At 43.1% G+C, this 21,460-nt stretch overlaps 1 protein-coding gene across 1 annotated transcript; it reads right to left on the reverse strand.

Moving 5' to 3' along the window:
- Positions 1 to 381: 381 nt before the first annotated feature.
- On the reverse strand, positions 382 to 13,679 carry LOC131591787 (kelch-like protein 42). The gene is made up of 3 exons (XM_058862842.1): positions 12,787 to 13,679; positions 6,245 to 6,438; positions 382 to 2,595 (listed from the first exon to the last, which is right to left on the reverse strand). The coding sequence occupies exons 1-3, from the start codon at positions 13,677 to 13,679 to the stop codon at positions 2,144 to 2,146; spliced, it is 1,539 nt and encodes a 512-aa protein (XP_058718825.1). The 3' UTR covers positions 382 to 2,143.
- Between the last annotated feature and the right edge of the window lie 7,781 nt (positions 13,680 to 21,460).

A 21,460-nucleotide genomic window follows, 5' to 3' on the forward strand; every position in this document is an offset into this window, starting at 1 on the left:
TAAATGATTTTGTTTAAAAATCCCCATTTATTTTTATTTCAGCCTGTAGTAATGTATACTAATTAATGCTACCACTAAATTAAACACCAGTTTTGATTTTTGACTGCAGTACTGTTAAATGTCAGTGTAGGAGGCATTTGCACCATGGACTGATGAGAGGGTCTGACTGTATTTGCAGTCAGACACATCTTTGTCTTCTGCTTTTGAGCAGGTGTTCAAGGTGGTCACTTGATTGCTGGAAGTTGAAACCAAGATAAACCCAGTGTGGAAAGGCCTCTTCTGAAAAAGAGTAATCACACCAAGAAGATGATGTCATAGTTTTTGGAGTTATGACTGCGCTAAGAAATGAATGATAAGTCAAACATAGCTGAGTGACAGGCACCATGTTGGGCTGATGCATGACATTCTCCACCAGGCTGCAAAAGTTCCACCCAAAAAGCTAAATTTTAGACATCCAAAATACCTTGTGTTGTGGTTTCTTTAATCCTAAAAATGTTCAAATACAAACATTCTCATTCTGGAGAAGTTTTCTGGGATTTTCTGTTTGCGTTACGACAGGTGATTGGAAGCACCAAGATTAATGTGTGAGCAGTGATTGGCAATGCACTTTAAGACTGGTAACCCTTTAGTAAGAACTGGTTTTATTCAAAACTGTGGAAAAGCAAGGAGTTACAAGGACCTTGAGGGAACCACTGCTGCCTCCTCCTCTGTACAACAGGCCCCTGTTTTCAAAAGATTCAGATTCCTGAATTCTAATGAAGAAATAAAAAAGATATCTCCACACATTAGGAATGTGTTCAGGTGCTTTAAATCTCATCATGTGGATGAGCAGCTGGAGCAGAACCAGCATACCTACAATGTGTTTCGCACATGTCTAACCTGGCTCTTCTCATGGTAACCTCTTTCCTCTCTGTGTTGTGAGGACACACATTCCAGACCTGGGCAGGCACCTCAAGACACTTCTGCATTTGTCAGCTACAAGGAGAAAAGGGACCAATCATGGCCACAGTTCTCTCTGGCAAGAGGCAGGAACGGGAAGGAACGCCTGCAGTATCCCGACAAAGATATCTAGAATCCCCACAAAGGAAGGTTCACAGTGAGCACCTTACAGTGCCCTTCATAGAGACGAACAACAGTGGCTGGCAAACCTGAGGCAACCTCTCCTGATGACACAAAGAAGAGCCAACACTCACATGGCCCTGCTCTGGGGAAGGTGTTCAGGGGGTCATCTACAAAAGCCAAGCCTTCCAGGTGTGTCCAACAGGAGTGTTAGTAATCAGGATGCACCTGGAGCAGAATCACCTCTGCTCATGCTCAAGGACATTTTCACAACAGGCAGCTCGAAACTACAATTTGATCTTTAAAACTGAGTTTTAGGTACTACAGAACACAACAAGGTAACTAAAACTTAAACCTTTATGACAATTAGGAAATTCCGCCCTTTGAATAAAGAGCCTTTTTACCTCTATCTTAATAGTAGCTTGAAATGCTGCCAACTTCAATTAAAGGAGCATCTACTTTCCAATTAGCAACTGTAGGCAATTCCTACCAGTCCCTGGCAAAGCATTGCACTATAAATAATCCAGAGGAAGTTCTTCTTGATGGGACCCCAATTTCTGGCACCTTCGAAAATCTCACTTGCTGCCATGAGATAAAATGGGGACAGCATAAGCAATTTGAAACTGCACATTTGACAGAACATTGCTTGCCTGTATTTTAAAAGAAATAAATCCTGTTGTGATTTTGATTATACTAATTTTTTACTTTATTGAATTGTTTCAACTTTAAAAATGTATATGTTTTGTTCTATGCTGTCTATTAAGATGAAAAATAAAACCAGACTGATGAGTTTTGCTTTCGGAACTTCTGTATCAGTTGCCAACACAATTATTTTATGTTTAAATTGCAAACAATACCTGGTGAAATTTTAATCCAAACCAGTAAAATGTTTAAATTAACATCTTAAAACTGTTTCTGGAAGCATTTCTCTTCATATTGGACTCTGAAACCTTTTTAGAGAACAGAATCAGTATTTTATGCCTGCATTATGCAACCACATTACATTCTGAAAATGGAATTATTCAGAGGGAGAAATATCTCATCAAAGAACGATTAATGAACTGAAAAGAAAACCCTCATGCTGTTACACTTCTCGCCCATCAGGCAAATACATAGAACAGATCAGAATGTTTTGTCCAAAGGCTGGGAAACGCCCCAGTGACTCCCAACTGTCTGTGAAGATGTTATACTTCAGGAAGAGACGCTGCTCCAAGCTGGAAGACAGAGTAATATTCCTACTCAAGATATAGACTCCATCATTGTGGAGAGTGCAAGTCAAGTTAAGGCCAGATTTGGATGAGTTCTCATTGAGGTAGAGCCACTCTTTGGTGGTAGTGTTGTAGGACTGCACCGTTAGCAGGTCCTCGCTGGGGCCGGATCTCTGGTTTGGTCCAAGGTCGAGGATGCAGCCTCCCACCAGGTAGATGGTCTCCTCCACAGACAACATCTGCTGCTTGCGGATGTGCACGTCGCACAGCTCCAAGTTGGTCCAGGAATCAGAAGTGGGACAATACTGCAGGATGCTCATGTTCCTGCCTGAAACAGAGAGGAGACATTCGCAAATAAATAATTCTGTCAGCAGGCACTCATGGGGGAGCATTTTTCTTTCCTACAAAGCATCCCAGCCTTTACTGCAGATTGCTCACACACTTGCAGGGTAAACCAGGGGAGAAATGGTGATCACCGACAGCTACAGCTCTTTGACCTTGACAAGAAACTTTGTTCTGTTCCTTGGCACAGGGGAAAAAAAATATGATACTTCTGGCACATTACATGATGTAAATTGTCTAGGCCAGCAGATTTTATCCCTACTTTTTGGCTTATGCTTTTAATTTTGTCTTTGATTGATACAAAAGAATTTTTTTACAAAGAGGGAAATGGAGCAATAGTCCCCTCTCCAGAAGTGGTCACAGATAAATCACACTATCCTAAAGACAGTACACTTCATTAATGGCAGTCGAGTGATGATTTATCATCCAAGCTTAACTTTGATACTTTGCTTTTCATTCCATATGTCAAAGTTTTATGGAATAAAATTTGTAAAGATGGTTACATTTTAACAAGTGGCCTGGATGACTTAAGGGCACCTTATAAAGAGAGAAACACACATTGTCAAAATCATCTAAGAACCAGGAACTCTGTGTTCTGCCATCAGAAAGAAGCTGAAATCATCTCCATAATTCACAACTGAGTGGGCACATTTCTGTGCAATAGTGTTATTCCACAGAATTGTTACAATGCCACCCTGAAGCCCTGGCTGAAGACCCTGACTGTGCCCAAGTCTTCACTAAATTATCATAGAATGCACATGACTCAGTAAATTCAGTCCAGTCTCTGGAGACCTGAGCTCAAATCCAACCTCACATGACAAGCAGGAACAGGTTTGCAGACTCCAGACAGGTCTTTTATTAAATCTGCTCCATGTTACCCATCTGTCCTGCACAACGACTTCCAGATGATCTCCCAGGGGAAAGAGCAGACGGGGACATACTGACAAATTCTGTAAGGGCACATGTATAAATAGTCAGAAATATAACTGGATTCTTGTGAATGAAGTGCATCAGTGGCATGATCAGGGAGGTGCTGCTCCATCCAGCATTTGCACTCTGATTATTCTCATGGCAGTGCTCTGTGAAACTGCAGCTCTACATATAGATGACCTTTGTCTACAAACAACCCATCATTTTCCAACTCATTAAGGGGAGGAGAAGTCCCAGTTAAGTTTCTATGACTATCTATAGCAGTAAATTTCCCCTGGAAAATGTGCTATTTGAGAGTAGGCGTATGAAATAGAAGCCCATTGCAACATGGACCTCACATGCTCAGTCCACAGCCTGGGTCTTTTATATTCATTGAAACAACAACAAAAAATCCCAAAACAAAACCCACAACACAAAATATGGACACAACAGTGCCTGACACAGAATTTCTATTAGGATCTAGGTTCACAAGTGAGAGTTGCAAACTCAAGAGAAGGACTTTATTCAAGAAGTGTCATTAAAACTTACAGTGGGAAATTCCAGATCCTGCCATCTTTTGCAAAGTGCAGTCTCAGGAGAAAGCTCTACACAAATTTAATAAAGTAGCCCACAAAATCTACCGAAACTGAGGTATATACACAGAAATACCAAAAATTACTAAAAATAACATTACACAAAAACCATTAATTACTGCATGTGTTTTATGTAGTAAATGTAGGAAACCAGCAAATAAACCTTGGTATTTCTCAGATCCTTAGGTCTTAATACTTTCTGACAATGGCATAATTCAGAAGGAAAATCACCAGTGTAATTGTGGCAATTCTGGTTATAAGTCTGCTAATTGTCCTAAGTCAAGATGTCACAGAAAAACTGATTCTGACCCTTCAGGAAATTATTTATAACAAGCACAGGAAACAGAAGCCTAAATGTGCTAGTTATCCTGCTCAACACTTCCTGTTTTTTTACTGTCCTATTTCCATTGAAAAAGGCATTTAGGAAAAGACCTGGGAAATGACAGAGGTTTGGAGGGCAGCAGCGATCCCCTGGAGTGTGGAGGAAGCAAGAAGTAATGCAAAACTCTCCTTCAGCTGAACCCACAGGCAGCAAGTACCGAGTCAGGAGCCTGACAGAGGGCAGAAATCTTGACTGCACATGCCTGAATGAGGAGTTTTAAAGGAATGCGATCTGAATCAGCAATGTACTGATCTTCCTCTTCATGACACCAGGAGTAGGCATCCTATTGAAAGCACAGCACAAGCATCAAAAAAGGAACTTGCAGAGTCCAGATGGTGTAGGAGAAAAGTTGGTTTTCCTGTAATTGTGTAGCACTCTTAACCAAATCAGAGGTTTTTCACCTTCTCTTCACCCTTCTTTCTCCCTCTCTCTAGATAAAAATGCCAAACCCCTAACCCTGGTCTCTAGAGACAAGACTTCCCATTAATCTGTTTCAACCCCTTCTCTTCATTATCTTGTCTCACTGGATGTTTCCCTTTGGATTTCACTTCTTAACACAGTGTTTCATGCCAGACATCTCAGAGTCCCAGTGCTGAACAGGATGGAGCACAATGGCAGATCCTGCAGTGAGGGTGACCAGAAGACTGGGACTGCAGCACACACAGCATAGCACAGCTCTCCATACAGACGCATTTTCCTCACAGAAGCCACCAGACTCTTGCTCAGAATGGTCTGGAAAAAATGTATTTCATCACCAGAAGGACTTTAAGGGGTGGCAGTATGTTTTTTATAAACTTTAAAACAATTCAGAGCTCAAATCTGCTCAAACACTAGAAGCTTGTTCTAACATCAGTTTAGCTCTGCTTGCAGTACTGTCTGCAAAAGCTAATCTGTCTTCTAATTTCATTCTCTGTTTGGAAAGAAAGCCCTTAAAACTTCTGTGGTCAACTGAAGTGGGCAAAGGCCAAATTCCAACTTACAAAATCCTGGTAAATACCGAACATTTGAGAAGGTTAAAAAATTGACTTCTAAAGCTCTGAGAAAATGCCTTCCTCTCAAAAAATGGCACTAATGTACATAAGGAATGAACAAATAGGATCTCTTTTTAACTGAACCTGTTTGCCCACTGGATAAAGAAAAGCAATTGTCAGAAGAGAATGAAACTCCAAATTCTTACCTCTGTACAGTGTCCTCAGAAAATTTAGTAGAGAAATTAAATAAGCTAAAAGTGTTGGTTCTTGCTTCAGTTTTTGATTGTTCTATTAAGGTAGAGCTTGAATTTTCCTGTGAAACTTTATAGCGAAAAGACCATGACATCTATTAATACATGAGAAATACTAAGGCAGGAAGATATTTTCTATGAATTTTTCCTTCTGACAGTCTAAAACAGGTATTTAAAAAGTAAACAAAGTATATCTGTTGAGACCTCTCTGTAGCGTGTGATCAAAATCTAAGAAAAGGGGTAGTGGCTAAGCTGGGTGCTGAAATACCAATCAGTTTGCTCTCTGCAAGTAACAGAGTCCCAGGTCCACACAGCCTCTGAAAAAAATGTAAATACCTGATTCTTCCCTGACAGAGATATTGTTTTGTTTTGTTAATTATTTTTTACCAGCAATTAATTTCTATGTGTTCTAACGAGAATTATGCAGCCTTCTGCACGAGTTCGAAAGCTCTCCTGAAAAACAGGAGAAAATGATCTGGCCCTTGGAAATGATCAGGAAGCCAACAAGAAGGAACAGCAAACTTGTTACCTCGTGCAGTGTATCCTCCAATAACATAGATCTTGCCCTTGCATTCACAAGCTGAGAATTCTGCAAGAGGGTTTGGCATGGATGCCACAAAATTCCACCAGTCATTCTCCGGGTTGTAGCACTCCACATTGGAAAGGGATTGGCCACCGATGGCATAGAGCTTTCCACTGACAGCCAGGAGCTTGAAGTTGGATCTGAAAGAACAGATTGCAGCATTGAAATGAGGTGCATCCATGTACAGAAATAGAGAGGAAAACTCTTCCTATCCAGGCTCTGACACACTCATCACCTTTCACAGCTTTCACCACTACTTGAAGTATCTGCAGCATCTGAACTCTTCTGTGCAAGGCCGAAATGCTGTAACTACACTGCAATTACTCAGGACAGTAGCCACTGACAGTTTGAATATTAATGATGATGCTGCTGAGACTAAGGAATATTTTATTTTTCATTCTGTGCCAGTTCAGCCCTAGATGTTCAGATAACCAGTCCTCAGTAGATGCCTCGTTTTTAATTGGCTTTTAGAAATGTGCCATTGGTAGAGAAAAATGCATTACATGGATGCAGAGTGAAAGATATAATTTCAGTTAAAATTTCAGAAATTTCAAACAAGACTTGATGGATGTCTATGAATGCATGCTTGCTTTAGGCTGTATTATGCAATCTCTAATAACCCTAATAAAAAAGCAATTTAAAGTGGAACACATTGAATCCTGTTCTGCAAAAGAAAGAAGAGAGAATCTTCTGTACCCTATTCATCATTAAACTACTAAATACATCCTCTGAAACAAGATATATCTGTAGATTATGTTCTACCCATAGCTGAACAAAAATTACATTGCACCCCATGAGCAATGCCCTCCAAACAGGTCATTTATTTCTTAGTCTGTTCCACTATGCTCTCAAAATTCGCACATGGCAAAGGGCAACTTCCTAATTCCTGAAGCATAAGAAGTCTCCTAACTCACACCCTGAAGGTAATGCAGACAGAAACAATGGGTCAATGGGTATTAAAAGTGCAGATCTGGAGGAAGAAACTGGAGGAGGTGAAGACAGAACTCTTGTGTGCAGCTCTTCCTTCAAGCTAGGGAGGCTGGTCTAACAAAGGATGAGCTTTTCCTCTCCCCAGGAACAGTCTCACTGACTAGAAATGTTGTTCCTTCTCTTCTGCTGAGCCAATTGAGATTTTATCATGAGTGTCCCAATTAACTGGATGTGTGGCAGTCCCTGGAGCTCACTGGCTCAGTGCAAAGCCAAACATGGAACTGTCATGTCTGTAAAACCAAAATGATGTTTCAGACCTGCACCGGCCTGCTGGGCAGCAAAGGGAGTTCCACCCTGCTGGAATGCATCATTCAAAACTCACTGCTAAGTACTTTTGCAGGGCTTTGTCTGGACAAAACGAACCCTGCCTAGCTGCAGACTGCCCTGCAACTTCTTTTTATTAAATGTATTTGGAAAAAGGATTTGTTTCCAGATGGAATCACTTTGTTCTTGTCAGCCTGATACAGCTTTGGAAACTAAAATGCTCCTTTGAAGGAATTAATTGCTTTTTATTCATTTTTTCCCCCCCAACATTTACAATTAGGTTAGTCTGTTCATATTCCCTCAATAGCAATTATGCTTTCCAGTTTAGAAAATCCAGAATAACAGGGCAATCAAAAGCAGATATGAAATGAGGACAACTAATTGCAAAACATTATGATTTTCAAAGCAATTTAAGTGTTGTAAAAGTTAGGACAAGAAAAAAAATCCACAAATTAACAAAGGGAAAACTATCTATTGAAATACAAGCAGCACAACTTGCAGCTTTAAGTATTCTAAAAGGAGGCTACAAACCTTTGTGTCAGTCATTTAACCACTTCAAACACAGATTTATGGAATTCATTAACAATAAGGTTCATTTTACTCAAAAGTAGCTGCAAATATCCATGAGCACACTTTATATGAAAGTCTGCACAATGGCTCAATATGTTATGAAAAACTTCTGCCATTCACCTTTCCATGCCAGTAACAACAGGTGTCTTTATGGAGAGTGCACATTAGGAAATATTTAGTGCATTTTTATACTCTTTTAATGTGTTGAAGCAACTGGAAACAAGGAAAGCAAACACTGAGCAGGGAGCCAGCTCTCCACAACCAATAGTTCCATGGACTACAGCCTGGAAACAGCTGGGCCAAATCCATCAGATTCCACCATGACAGAACTCCACTCGCACCTGCTACTTGTCTAAACCTGAAGGATCAAGACGTATTCCCCAAAAACCAGGCCTAGTGGGTCCCTTCTTGCTGGGACAAGCCAAGGTATAAGCTGCCTTCTGCTGCCCCCATTCACTCTGAACAGGACCCCAGGAACACCACTGCAGCAAGTGGCAGCTGTGGGGTTTTACCATCACTCAAAATCCATTCTTCACTCAACAAAGTGCAAAGCGCATGCACAAAAGAAGGAAAGTATGATGCACAAATGTAAAGGAGCTGGAGGTCAGAGAAGCTTTCTGCATGCAAGACAACATTCCACAGCTTCCCAAAACCCCACCGTGGCTCTGGATCATGCTAGGTGTATCTGCAGGAGGCCATGGTGGCAGTGGCTATAAAGGACCAACACACATGGTTTTTGTTCACTGACAATCTCACTTAGTGTACAACAAAAAAGAGTTAGCCCATATACTGGGGAGGACTTTTTGATCAGAGAGGTGGCTAAAGATGGAAACAAGATACCTGGGAGGAGGATTCCAGTGTAGGCCGGAATCTACACAGCTGGAGGATTTCAAGAGCAAGTTAAATGTGTATTTATTTGCAAGGTAGCCTTGGTCCTGGTGCAGAACATGACCCTTGGATTAACCAACACTGTTTCTTCCTGCCAAATGATCAATTTAACCTTAAAATTTCTCAAAAATCAGATGACTTCTTTATTCTAGAGTTAAAGCACTTACAACAGATACAAGGAATCATGAAAACACAGTTATGGAGCAATTCCAAAGTGTTTTACATATTTTCAGTAAGTTCCTTTTTTTTCTCTTTTTTATATTTCTTGTGTGAGCTTGCAGAGTACACTGCATTAAACATTAAGCTTTAAAAGTGTGTGATACATTTGTGGTAAGTAAGGTATGACCAGTTCTAACTTAAAAAAATTTTGAAGTCTATCATTTTATTATTTTTTTTCCAGCACATGAGAACTTTGAGTGGGAAAAAAAAAAAAAAAAAAAAGTACAAAATTAAGAAGGAGAAGGTCTCCTGACCAAGTAGCATTCCCCAGAAGCATCATCTTCTATATTCCATAAGAATCTTCAGAGTGGCAACAGTTCAGACACAGACTGCTCATAAAAATCATATTTCATGTACATGTGCATAATTCCAGCCTGGGGCTTACACAGGTCTTTCAGGCCTGGAAGATTTACCTGCCATGAGTAGGAAGGTTCTGAAGGAAAATAGAAGTGGAATATACAGCTCTATCTGGCACATGCAGTAGAAATCCTATGAGTATATTATTTTTAAAAAGTAAATTTCAACAGACAGTGTTCACTTAAAAAGGTTTGTAAAGGTATTCAAGGACATTACTGCAACAGTTCCCTATCTACTTTGTTACCTTCTTGACCCCAAAGGGATCTTGGGCAACACTTACACGCAACTTCTTTTAAAAAGTTCAAGTCATTCTGTCTCTTGGGAATTCCAAGTACAGAAACACCTCTAGAATGAAAAGGTCTAGAAAACAACCTGAAAATTACCTGTTATGGACTATTTGCGATCAGCACTGGATTTAGCACTCAGATGATGAGAAATTCCATACTCCGTCATAGGCTTCCTTTGTGAGCCTGAGCACATTATTTTAGCTCCCTTGGGCATGCACAAATTTGGAATAACACACTCTGAAGCTCCTGGGGGCATCACATGAACATTAAACAGGAGCTGCCTATTGTGGAAAAGTTTGAAACTGAAGTAATAAGACCTGTACACATAAAAAGAAATCCAACAGTGCAGACCCAAACCAGAATGGCTGCTAAACATTCAGGTGGGTTTCATCTACTACTTAGAAGTAAGTTAGGAGTGTTTCATCTAAGCATATGGAGAGAATCCCAGCATCCTGGGATTCTCCATTATGACAATGGAAATAATTCATGATAAAAATACCTCAGAACTTAAAAGGTTTCTTAGGGCAGAAAACTCTTATATGAACAGTAAAGCAGCAAAATTAAATCCATAACTCCTCAGCCTTCCCTCGAGGCCAACATACGCAGTCACTCATGCAGAACAAATCCAGATCCTCTGCTGTCTGAAGTCAAACCAACTTCAATGGAAACCAAAGCCCTCCCTCCTGAAGGTATGTCGAATTTCATCCACGGGATGTAATTGTATCAGCTGACATAAATTTGTGTGCCAGACAGTCACATGGCTGTAATTCCTAAGCAGAAAGCTGGGCAACCACCCTGCTTATTTTACTATAGCATAGCAAACTAAAAATATAATGCCAAGCAAACTGCACCTCTAATTGCAGCACAGATGTGTGGCAGACAGGCATCTGCACTGGACATGTAGCATGCAAACCCGTCATGTTAAAAATGGCCCTGCTCTTGGCTCCTAGGGCACAGGCTATCTCTCCCTGCCACTAAACACCAAGCAGGTCACCAGGGAGCTGACATGTTATGTCAGATAGAAAAATTAATAATTAACTGCAGAGCTGAGACTTCATAAGCTGGTAAAATCAGAAACTTTTTCTGAAGGGGTCAGCTAAGTTTCCATGAAAAAAAGCTCCCCCAGTTACTCAGGGAGCAACATCCTCAATGCTACTTTGCAGGTGTCATTCTAGGTACCTTTTGGCCTGCAATAATTAGCATGGAATGCAAGACTAAAGATTATTCCAAATATACCCATTTGCCTGCTGCCTTTCTGCAGTAAATGGCCAATGTGAAATTCTATTCAAAGGAACACCTTCGAACAGGTGTCACCTGAGATGTGTTTGAAGATTAAGTTGGTGTGGCAATGCCACTGCAAACAGTAATAGGAGAAAATATCCATGTGTTTATTATCCAAGTATAATGTTTATACATCCTAACAAAAACAAAAAAAAGGCCAAGTGTGGAGGAAAAATGGTCATCTAGAGTTTGAATACACAAACTCTAAAAAAAAGGTGCAAAAAGGGCCTTGAAAAGGTTTTTTTTAAAACCCATGTTGCAGAGTCTACACACACAGTAACAGCTTTCTTGCTATAGACATCACACAAACAGAACCTCGTGACTTGGTCAATGTGGGACTTCTGTGATGAAGTTAATTTACATAGGAGACACTGTGCGGGCTGACCTCATTCTCCTTTTCTAGGAAGGCCAAGTGCTCCCAACCCCATTTACACAGGTCCTGCTGTCGAATGAAGCCAGCTAAAACATCTCTGTTCCCCAGGCACCTCAGGAAACTCTGCTACAGGCTCAGCCTCTAAGAAACAGGTCTGTAAGAAAAGGTGTTTGTAGTGTTTAAAAGCCAAACATTCATTTTACAGATGAAACTTTTCCCACCGCTGTTCCAAGCAGTCAGCAACACTGAAAAAAAATGGTTTCTGATCAGTTGTGATGAGTGATTATTTCAGTAAAATTCTCACAATACAAGAATTGGCGGGGGAAAAAAAAGGTGAAATGGGAAAGACTTAATTTTAGGTCTAATCCCTGTTTTGAGGGGGATAGATGGCAAAAGCTAAATAGAGCTAGGAATTGAGACTGCAATTTAACTATCCAGATACAAAGCATTTATGCCAACAGCTTGGGTCTCTGTGCATGCTCTTTCAATTCATTAGATAGAGAAAAGGATTTCCATTCTACAATAAATTTTGGCCTCCTTTTTCTTTTTCAGAGAAAAGATAAAATTTAAAATACTTTTACTACAGTGGAAATGAAGAGGAAGTTCATGTTGGAAACAAAGCCAGTTTGTTTCAGTGAAATGAAAGCCTTTGTTTTTATAACTCCAAAGTGTGTTTAAGGTAGAGGAGCTACAACTTTGGCCAGAGAGAAGGCCTCTCTTCTTTGGCCTTCCTCAAGGCTAGATCTCTATTACTCTTTCAAATATAAATTACGCAAGTGTTTCTGAATGCAAACTAAAACATCAATGTGTAATAAATGGTTCAAAAGGATAAAGGTGAAAAAGAAAAAATTATCAAAATGATGAATGATTCAAAGATCCAAATACTCCCATCAAGTGAGAAATTTCTCACCGTCTTCCTGACGCTCTTCTGGTATCTCACTGAAGTGTAGACCTACAAAACATTCAGACTTTTATGAAAGTACAAACCACTGGACAACTGCTGTAACTAAATTGTTTTGGCCATCTCCAGCTCTGGTATAGTCTGTACATCCCCACTAAGAGCAGGAAAACTTGTCACGTACTTAACTGGAGTTACAGTACATCACAAAGAAAGCGGGAAAGGAATTTCCACATTGGGTTTGTCTGGTCCTTCAGAGCACAGACAGGTCTGTATCGCGTCCCTAAGGCTGAGCCAGTGCCATGTGATCTACCTCAACACCAGACAGGGACACACACGTACCCCAGTGAACAGGGGTTACCTCTTCTGGTTCATCGAGGCCAGCTGGCTCCACTCGTTGAGGCACGGGTTGTAGCAGTGCGCGGCAGAGATCTCCTGGCTGGTGATGCGGTAGCCGCCGACAATGAACAGGTAATTGTCCAGCGTGGCCGAGCCGTAGCCGCGGACGCTCACCAGATCGGTGGGCAGATTATTGGCCAGCGGCAGCCACCGCTGCGCCTCCTCGTCGTACCTGAGCATGGCCCAGGGCGCGTCCCCCGGGGGGTGGCAGCCGGCGGGCAGCCCCGGCGGACAGGCGCCCATAAAGTCCCCGAGCAGCACGAGGGTGGCCGTGCCCCTCATGCGCCGCTCCCGCAGCTGCTGCTGCAGCGCCGAGGGCAGCAGGAGGTGCGGGCGGGCGTCGGGCCTGCGCAGCACCTGGTGGTAGTGGGCGGCCATGAAGTCCAAGCAGGCGTCGTGCAGGTCCTGCAGGCCGTACACCTGCGCCAGGCGGTGCAGCTCGAAGCAGTTGCCGAGGCGTACCTGCGACAGCAGCAGCCGCAGCAGGGGCGTGACCTGCAGGTAGGAAGCGGCCTCCACCAGCTCCTCCAGCAGCGGCGGCTCCTTCTCACCGCCCACCTCCTGCTCCAGCCGGGCCAGGCAGGACGTGTTGATGAAGTCCAGCACCAGCTCCAGCCCCAGGGCGCTCAGCCCCCCTCGCAGCAGCTGCTCCTCCTGGCCCTGCCCTGCCTCCCTCATTCCCGAGCGGTAGAGCGCTCGGAAATAGTCGCTCTGCTCGATCAGCTTCCTCTTGCACACCGGGTAGCATTTATCCCCCAGCCGGATCTGCACCACCTCCTCCCCGGCACCGGCCCCATCCCTTGCTTCCCCTTCCCGCTCCCCTTCCTCCTCCCGCCGCCGCTCCGCCAGGGACATGGCTCACCGCGGGCCTACCGCGCCTCAGCCCGGCCGCAGCCGCAGCCGCCGCGCCGGCTCCTCCTCCGCCAGTCGGGCCGGGCCGGGCCGGGCCGGGCCGGGATGGGCGGAGCGGCCCCGGGATCCTGGCTGCCGCTCCGGCCCTGCAAGGAGTGACAAGGAAAAGCGGAAAAAAACCCCCAAAACAAAACAACAAAGTCAAATCAAAACAAACTAACAAAAAAGAAAAACAAACAAACAAAAAACCCAAAAAAAACCCCAAAACAAAACAAAAAAACACCCAAAGAAAAAAAAAAAACCAAAACCAAAACCCGAACACAGGGAGGAAAGAGCAAAAAAAGCCCGAAAAAGGCAATGTTGAGCACTCCAGCGCTGTCCGCCGCGGGGGGGCCGTCAGGGCATCCCCCGGGCCCAGCCAGGGTGGGTGTCAGGGACACGGTGGAAAGGCCAATACTGGGCCCCAGGGGATAGCCCAGAGGCGCAGCGACCCCCCCTGGTGCTCCCCTCTCCTGATTTGGGCCGGGATCGCAGCTGCAGCCGCAGCTCTAACCCCTTGCCATAAATGTACCGCTGCATCCCTGGCGAGGGTCAGCGTTCCCGAGCCACACGAGCAGGGAAAAAGCAGGGTGTGTGTGCCGGGATCCGCGCACAGGCAGAGCGGAGGAGAAGCGGCACAGCCACCCTGGTGCCATCGCGTCTCCGCACTCCCGCATCCCTTCCTGACCTGAATACCCCGTCGCTCGTCCTGCACGGCCAGAGCAGCAGTGGGACTCGGGAATGGCAAGTGCAAAACATGACTCTGCTCTGGCCTTCCCGGTCCCCTGCGTGTCCCTGCCCCTGGTCTGCCCTGTGAAGATACTGCATAGCCTGTTCTGCTGCTCCATCTTTTCTATTTAAATTAAGTTCCTGGAACAGGACATCTCATGAATGAGCTATGTACTAGGGTCCTGAGTTTGTTTGACATGAACAAGGAAAGATTACATTAATAACTGTGCATCTTGGGCAAGGATAAATTGACAGATTTGCTGTTTGCATTGTTATATTCTTCAAACACAATGACAATCCTTTATCTTAAATAACCCTACCACCTGTCGAAACAGATGAGGTCTGCCATGTCTGTCTTCTTATATGCTGATACTTACTAGAAAGATGTTCAAAATATGTTTTTTATCTTTATAAAGATATTTCCTTCTGATATTGCAGACCATGGAAAATCTTTCCCTTTAGCAGTGGTGTGACTTCTGTCCAGTTTGTGCAGCTTGCTTAATTTTCAGACAGCTCCCTATTTTCACTGCTCAGAAGGGATCTTTTCCCCCTGCTATTAAAATATTTCAATGGTATTAGTCTGTTTTGTGGACTTTTCCCTTTTTAAGGAAGACAGGGTGGTTTACTTTTTAGCATTTCCTCTATGAAATAATCATGATCCTTTACCACTGTTTTGTTGATTTTCAGCTTCTTAACTCTAGATCATAGAGATGACACACATATCAATCTCTGTTACAGGTGTTCTTTTCTGCTGATTTTTATAGAAACATTTTTTGAAGTGAGGTAGACTTCTGTGCACGTTTGTTTTACACTTCACTTCAAAGTATCTTCATCATCTTGCTTTTGAGTGGCCCATTTCATATTCTGAAATCCTTTTCTATAGGATCTCAACCAGACCCAAAGAGGTGTCTCCAGCAGCTTTCAGTAGCTGGGTGACCACCACCTCTCCTTTTCTTTCCTGCTAATGCGTTACACTGTTTGTTTGGTTTGTGTTCCTCTTTCAATCTTCCTCATTATTTAATTAACATTCAAATTCCACTTTCCTGTCTTCTATTCTTAATGAAGCACCACAACATTTTGCTTTTTGAGTTTCTTACACCTAGTTGAAGTATGAGCACTTGGCTCTTTTTTTCTCTGCTTCAGGTTCAGCCTTCAAAAGATTATCACACACAAGTGTCTCACCACCTCAGTAGGAGTCCAACCCTTAATTCCTTCTTGCCCTTTAATTCCCACAGACATTTCAAGCAACTGTAATCATTATTATTCCTGAGGAAAACAGCGATCTCGTTTTGGCATGGTCAGCAAGCTGTCGTGTTGGAATAAAGGAGGATTGCTGTTTTTAGACATCTGCTTTGAAGTCTCTTACGTTTCATGGATTTGTAAGTTAGCTCCTAATTGGTGAATGCTTTTTTCCATGTAGTCAGTTGTGGGTGCGGAGGAGCCCGCTGGGCCCGAGATCCTTGCTCTCCCCTGGAGACAAGATACTTCGCTGTAAGAGAGGCACAATGTATCACTCCCAGGGATCTTTGAGTTAGATATGTTAAACTGTTGTGCCCCATTGGTGTTCCCCCCTGCTGTCCCACCCCGATACAGGTATCTCGGGCTTCCCCCCGCCCCTCTCCTGTCCTATAAATATCCCGGGTTTTCCCCTGTTCCGTAGATTAGCTGTTGCTGGCACCCTTCGCCAAAGCTCTGCCTGAATAAAGGTTTGTGCTTAGCAGAACGCTGGACCAGCTTTCTCGTCCCTGCTTCCCGTGTCGCCTGCCTGCCGCCGCTGAGCCGAGCTGGAATCACTCGCCTGCCCGAAGCCGCTCACATGCGCTTCGGCCCAGCCCTTCTCAGGGCTGCTTCTCTAGAGAAGTCGTGGTGCTCCGGGCTTTCCGTCGCCGCGGCAGTCAGTTATGGTAAGTTCAGCCTCAAAGTGTTGACACCACATCCTGGTGGATGGAATATTTCTTCTCTGGCCATATGTTGCCAGATGAGCCCATGTCTGCCACTCTGCTTGGGATTTCCAGTCCTTCTTCCTCACAGTCCATGAGGTTTGTTAATGAATTGGATCACTTCTGACATGTACTAGTGTTTTATCCCTGCCAGCAAACTTCTGACAGCTTTCTCCAGGAGCTCTCACGTGCTAAAGGAGTCAGCAATGCTGCGTGGCCACTTTTACAAAAAGCCTGTTTCCTTACCCAGTTGATTTCACTGGGCTGATTGTCATCTCTCTGGGCTTTTTACAGGCTCAGGGCTGGGCAGTTGTGCTAAGCTAGAGTGTGCTGACAGGGCAGGTCCCTTGATTTTTACTACACCCGTAAGTCAGCCTGTGTGATGTGCTTATAGAGTACTTACACTGCAAATGCACCAAGGCAAGGGCTACTTTTTTGTTCCACTTATGTAGAGATAATTTTGTCTGTCTTCCACTCTGGTGCTATACTGGTTTATTCAAAGAGATCAGTAATATGTGTTATTATACTGGAATCAAAGAAAAAACTTTGCTGTTTCACCAGCAATCATCTTGGTTGTACCTTAAGTGAATAAGAAATGCATTTTCCAGAGTTGGAACTCCATTTCTAGAGCTACAAAGCCAAAATGTGTAGTTCAGAGCCATAAAAGGTTTGCATGATCTTTGAAACAAATATGAAGGACAATCTATCATCCTTCAAGAATATGCTGAAGCATCAAACATGAAAACAAGCATGGTAGATGTTAAATGAGTTTATGATAAATGAACATGCCATGAAGAACAAAACACTCAGAGGGGAAGACGAGGGTAACTCTCCTCAGCATTTCAATACCTATCTTCTAGACTTTGGCTCCTGGGGCAAAGTCTTCAAGCTATTTTAGACATTTCTGGCCTCTCTTTACAGTACCTGAGAGACAAATTAGTACCAAGAAAAAGGGTTCCCAAGTGCCAACAAAGGGGCTGTGCAGACACCAGAGAGTGTCAGTAAAGGCTCTGTTGTTCCAGGGTTGTGTTGGCCATTTGTGCTACATAATTTTTCCCTGTGTCCGGTGCCTGAACGATTTCCTTGTAGTTAATGTCTGAATTACTACCAAGGCTGAAGAGAGATCATTCTTTTCTTTTAAAAAGATGTGGAAATGGAAGAAGCTTTTTTCATACAGCAACTCCATTGTAACAGACCATTCATCCATGACACAGAATTGGAGCCTTTCTCTGCCAGGGCACGCATTTTAACATAGCAAAAGCAAGGAATCACAGAGACTCAGGAGTTACTGCTACAAAGACAAGAAAAGTAAAGCCAGAGAGACAGTGGGTAATACTTGAGAACCAGAGAGTAGCACCGACTGAATGCTCTGAGGAAAGGACCACACCGAGTGAAAAAAACTTGTGGAAAAATTTAATTCCTTTCAGGTTTATTAGCCTAAAGTGTGAACTAGAACAGAATCTGGGATATTTAAAGTATCCATGCTATCTAATATAAATATAAAGTGCCACATTCTGCCCTCTGAGACACTAGAGAATTTACTGCACTGCCAGGGAACTGTGAATTGAGTAATAGTGGAATTACTCAAGACAGGAATTGGTCTTTTGGAAAGGATTTGCCGTCTGCTGCCATTGTTTAGTCTTTTCCCTGTCACAGGATACAAAATAAGCATCTATGGAACATAGGAATTATCCTGCAGTATTTCAGCACTGAAAATGTCTTGTGTTCTAAAGGATCTTGGTATTTCTAAGAGGAACTGACCAGAGCATCATTTTGCTTCAGCTGAACTCTAGCATTTGTGAAGGATGACCTGCCAAGGTAATTTCTCTTTTCAGATTCGCATCCAAACAAAGAACTTCTTACCCAGTGTCATTAGGAATGCTATTAAAAAAAAATAAAAAAAAAGAAGAAAGCACTCTTATTTCTAATAGCACTTGCTCGGACATTATTCCCTAATATTTTCTGTTTATTTTTTCTGCTTTTAATGTGCTGTTTATTTATTCCTTGCAATAAAGATATGTTGCAGCACTACTGAAGAGATACTTGGAGTGGCATGTTTTTGAAAACAGATTGTTTATTATTAAGTACTCATTAATCACATCTGAGTGATTAATACTAAAGTGTGTGCTTCTGAGCTCTCTCTGGGTGGCAAAAAGGCTGTCCCAAGAGTCTGTGTATGGTGGGCATTCTCTGTGGATCATGAGGAAGTCCAGGTACCAGGCAGCAGAGTGGAGGTGGAAGAGTGTAAATCCTTGCAATGGCCTTCAATCTGGTCCATTTTTTACACCACAGACCCAGTAAGGAATTTCTTTGAAACTCCCTCAGGTGAAATTAATGTTCTCTGACAAAATCTGAATGCGAGTGCTCTGCCTGCTGCTGTACCCCCTGTTATGGATGCTTGCTCTTCACATATGCATTGTGCATTCACAGCCAGGAATTTCTTGTGCAGCTGTGCCTGGAGGAGACTCAGCTGGGTGCTTTTAAAATAGCAGATATTTTTTAATCTGGTGCAGACAGGCAAAGCTGAATTTTAGTACATAATAACTAGGTAAGATGAATGGTAATCCACATAGAAGATTTCCACTCAGTATCCAGCTCTGTAAAATTCAGCACAAGATTGAAACTCCATCCCCTTTGCCTAGTTCAATTTCTGCTGTAAATCAGCATGTGTTCATTAGTGTTTGCTAAACATTGTGTCTTTTGTCATAAAACTTGGCTCAAGTTAATCTGCCATGCCACTAGATACATATTTGTATAAATCTAATCTGGCTAAGACTTGTTTTGCTCTTTGCTTGAACACACAGATCCCAGCCTTGGTGCAGAGGTTTGGCCACAATTAGTCGGAAGTCAAGCTCCTAGAGAATCTCAGGGCCTGGCAACCCGTGGAAACAAGGGTTTAAAAAATGGTTTGCATGAAGCCCCAGAAAGTGAAACTGTAATATTTCACCTATTTTTACCATGTTGCTGGGATGGGATTGAAACCAGAATCTTTGGATCCAATTTTCCCTAACCTCGAAGGTCAGATTCATTAAAAATGTGATACATTGCTCCAAACCAAAACCTGACCACTAATAGCAGGTTTTTTTTCAAAACACTTCTCTCAAAAAATACTGTTTTGTTGGACTTTAGATGTTTTGCAAGTGTTTTTATTTCAAGGAAAATTTTAAAGGAGAAAGAAAGCAAGTGTATTATTTGAATAACGTCAAAGACTTGGTTTGATTTTTTTCCACATATTTACATTTCATTAATTCATGATTTGTTATATTAGTCTTTTATAACTTTTATACCTTTGTTGGGGGTTAGGTGTCCTTCTTTTAGTTCTGGCTTGCCCATGCAATTTTTACCCATTCGTTGCGGGGAAAACTCGACTGCTGATACTTGGTGGGTGCTTGAGAAAACACAAAGAATTCGGCTGGGCCCACGGGGGGAAGGGGGCAGGAAAAGGGGAGGGTGGGGACAGTTTTTCGGGCTTCTTCAGCTTCAGAGAAGGACACTTTGGGTGCAGAGCTGTTGCTGTGGGGAGAAGGGAATTTCGCCATCACCCAGACGGAGCTGCTGCTTCTTCTTCCCTCTTCGTTGGTGGCCTCGCACTCCCTGTCCTGCCTTCACGTGTGGCAGTGCCAGGCACCGCCGCGGAGCTGCTGGTACACCTCAGCCACCAGCCCAGGATCTCAGCTCATCCCTGCTGTCCCAGCCGACTGTTCCTCAGAGCCCTGCAGGAGCACCGGGACTGACTGCCCGAGGGGTTTGTGAAGCAAAGCCTCTCCTCCATCCCGTCTCAGCCGAGAAAGCTGTCACGGGGCCCCTGGTTCTGTTTTCTTGTTAATGCTGTAGTTATTGTTGTTCGTGTGCCTTGTTATACACACTAGTAAAGAACTGTTATTCCTATCCCCAGATCTCTGCCTGAGAGCCCCTTGATTTCAGAATTATTGTAATTCAGACGGAGGGGGTTTACATTTTTCATTCCAAGGGAGGCTCCTGCTCTCCCTAGCAGACACCTGTCTCCCAAAACCGAGACAACCTTAACAGAGTTACAGTGACATATTCTGAAATTATCAATATACTTGGCTTACTTAAAACTTTGACCTTACCACTACTATAATAAAGGGAAAATACTTGTGCATATCTCAGAAAAATTAGTTAAAGATTATTTTAACACAGGCCTGAAATTCAGTTTACTTATGTGGAGCACAACACAGGCAGAGAACTTAATTCTCATGTCACGTGGGATTATGCTGCACATTTCATTAAATTTATTACTGACATTTACAGGACTTGGGCAGGTTCATACCTCACCTGGGGAACTGCTTGGGTCTCACTTCTCAGCTTGTCACCTTCCAACTTCTCTGTCACACAATACATGGAGAAGAGAAGGACTCAGTGTAACCCATTGTTGCCTTTCAGTGCCTGAAGGCAGCCTACAGGAAAGATGGAGAGAGACTATTGATAAGGGATGTAGTGTAGGACAAGGGGGAATGGCTTCACACTAACAGAGGGCAGGGTTAGATGGGATATTAGGAAGAAGTTTTTCCCTGTGAGGGTGGTGAGGCCGTGGCACTTGTTTCCCAGAAAAGCTGTGGCTGCCCCATCTGTGAAAATGTCCAAGGCCAGGTTGGACAGGGCTTGGAGCAACCTGGGATAGTGGAAGGTGCTCCTGCCCATGGCAAGAGGGTGCAAATGGGTGAGCTTTGAGGTCCCTTCCAATCCAAACCATTCCACAATTCTACAACTAAATAGATCCTTCCTGGTCTTTACATATTCTGAGTGATAGAACCATATATTCCATAAAAGCTAAAAATAGTTCCAAAAATCAAGACAAGTCTGTTACTTCATATGGAAAAAGTGTCTGCTTTTGTTTCTGTTTGGCAAAAAAAGAGTTAAGGCCTGATGCTGAATCCTTTGTGCTGGGAAGCTCCTGGATTGTGCCATTCTCACTGCTAGCCCAGGTGGGAAACTTCGGGGACTGTTTCTGATTATAAGAAGGATCATGAAAAAGATAATTTTGTTCCAGAGTGGCCGGTCCGTTTATATCTCTTTTACTGAAAGGCCCACAAAAACATTCATATTCTCACAGGA

Source organism: Poecile atricapillus, chromosome W, assembly GCF_030490865.1.
Source record: "Poecile atricapillus isolate bPoeAtr1 chromosome W, bPoeAtr1.hap1, whole genome shotgun sequence".
NCBI lineage: Eukaryota > Metazoa > Chordata > Aves > Passeriformes > Paridae > Poecile > Poecile atricapillus.

Excerpts from the sequence above, each read along its gene's own strand:
- LOC131591787 (XM_058862842.1), bottom strand. The coding sequence starts at position 13,679 with ATGTCCCTGGCGGAGCGGCGGCGGGAGGAGGAAGGGGAGCGGGAAGGG. Across the intron at positions 6,439-12,786 it reads GCCTCGATGAACCAGAAGAG|ATCCAACTTCAAGCTCCTGG; the intron begins GTAACCCCTGTT and ends CTGTTCTTTCAG. Across the intron at positions 2,596-6,244 it reads TGGAGGATACACTGCACGAG|GCAGGAACATGAGCATCCTG; the intron begins GTAACAAGTTTG and ends TCTCTGTTTCAG.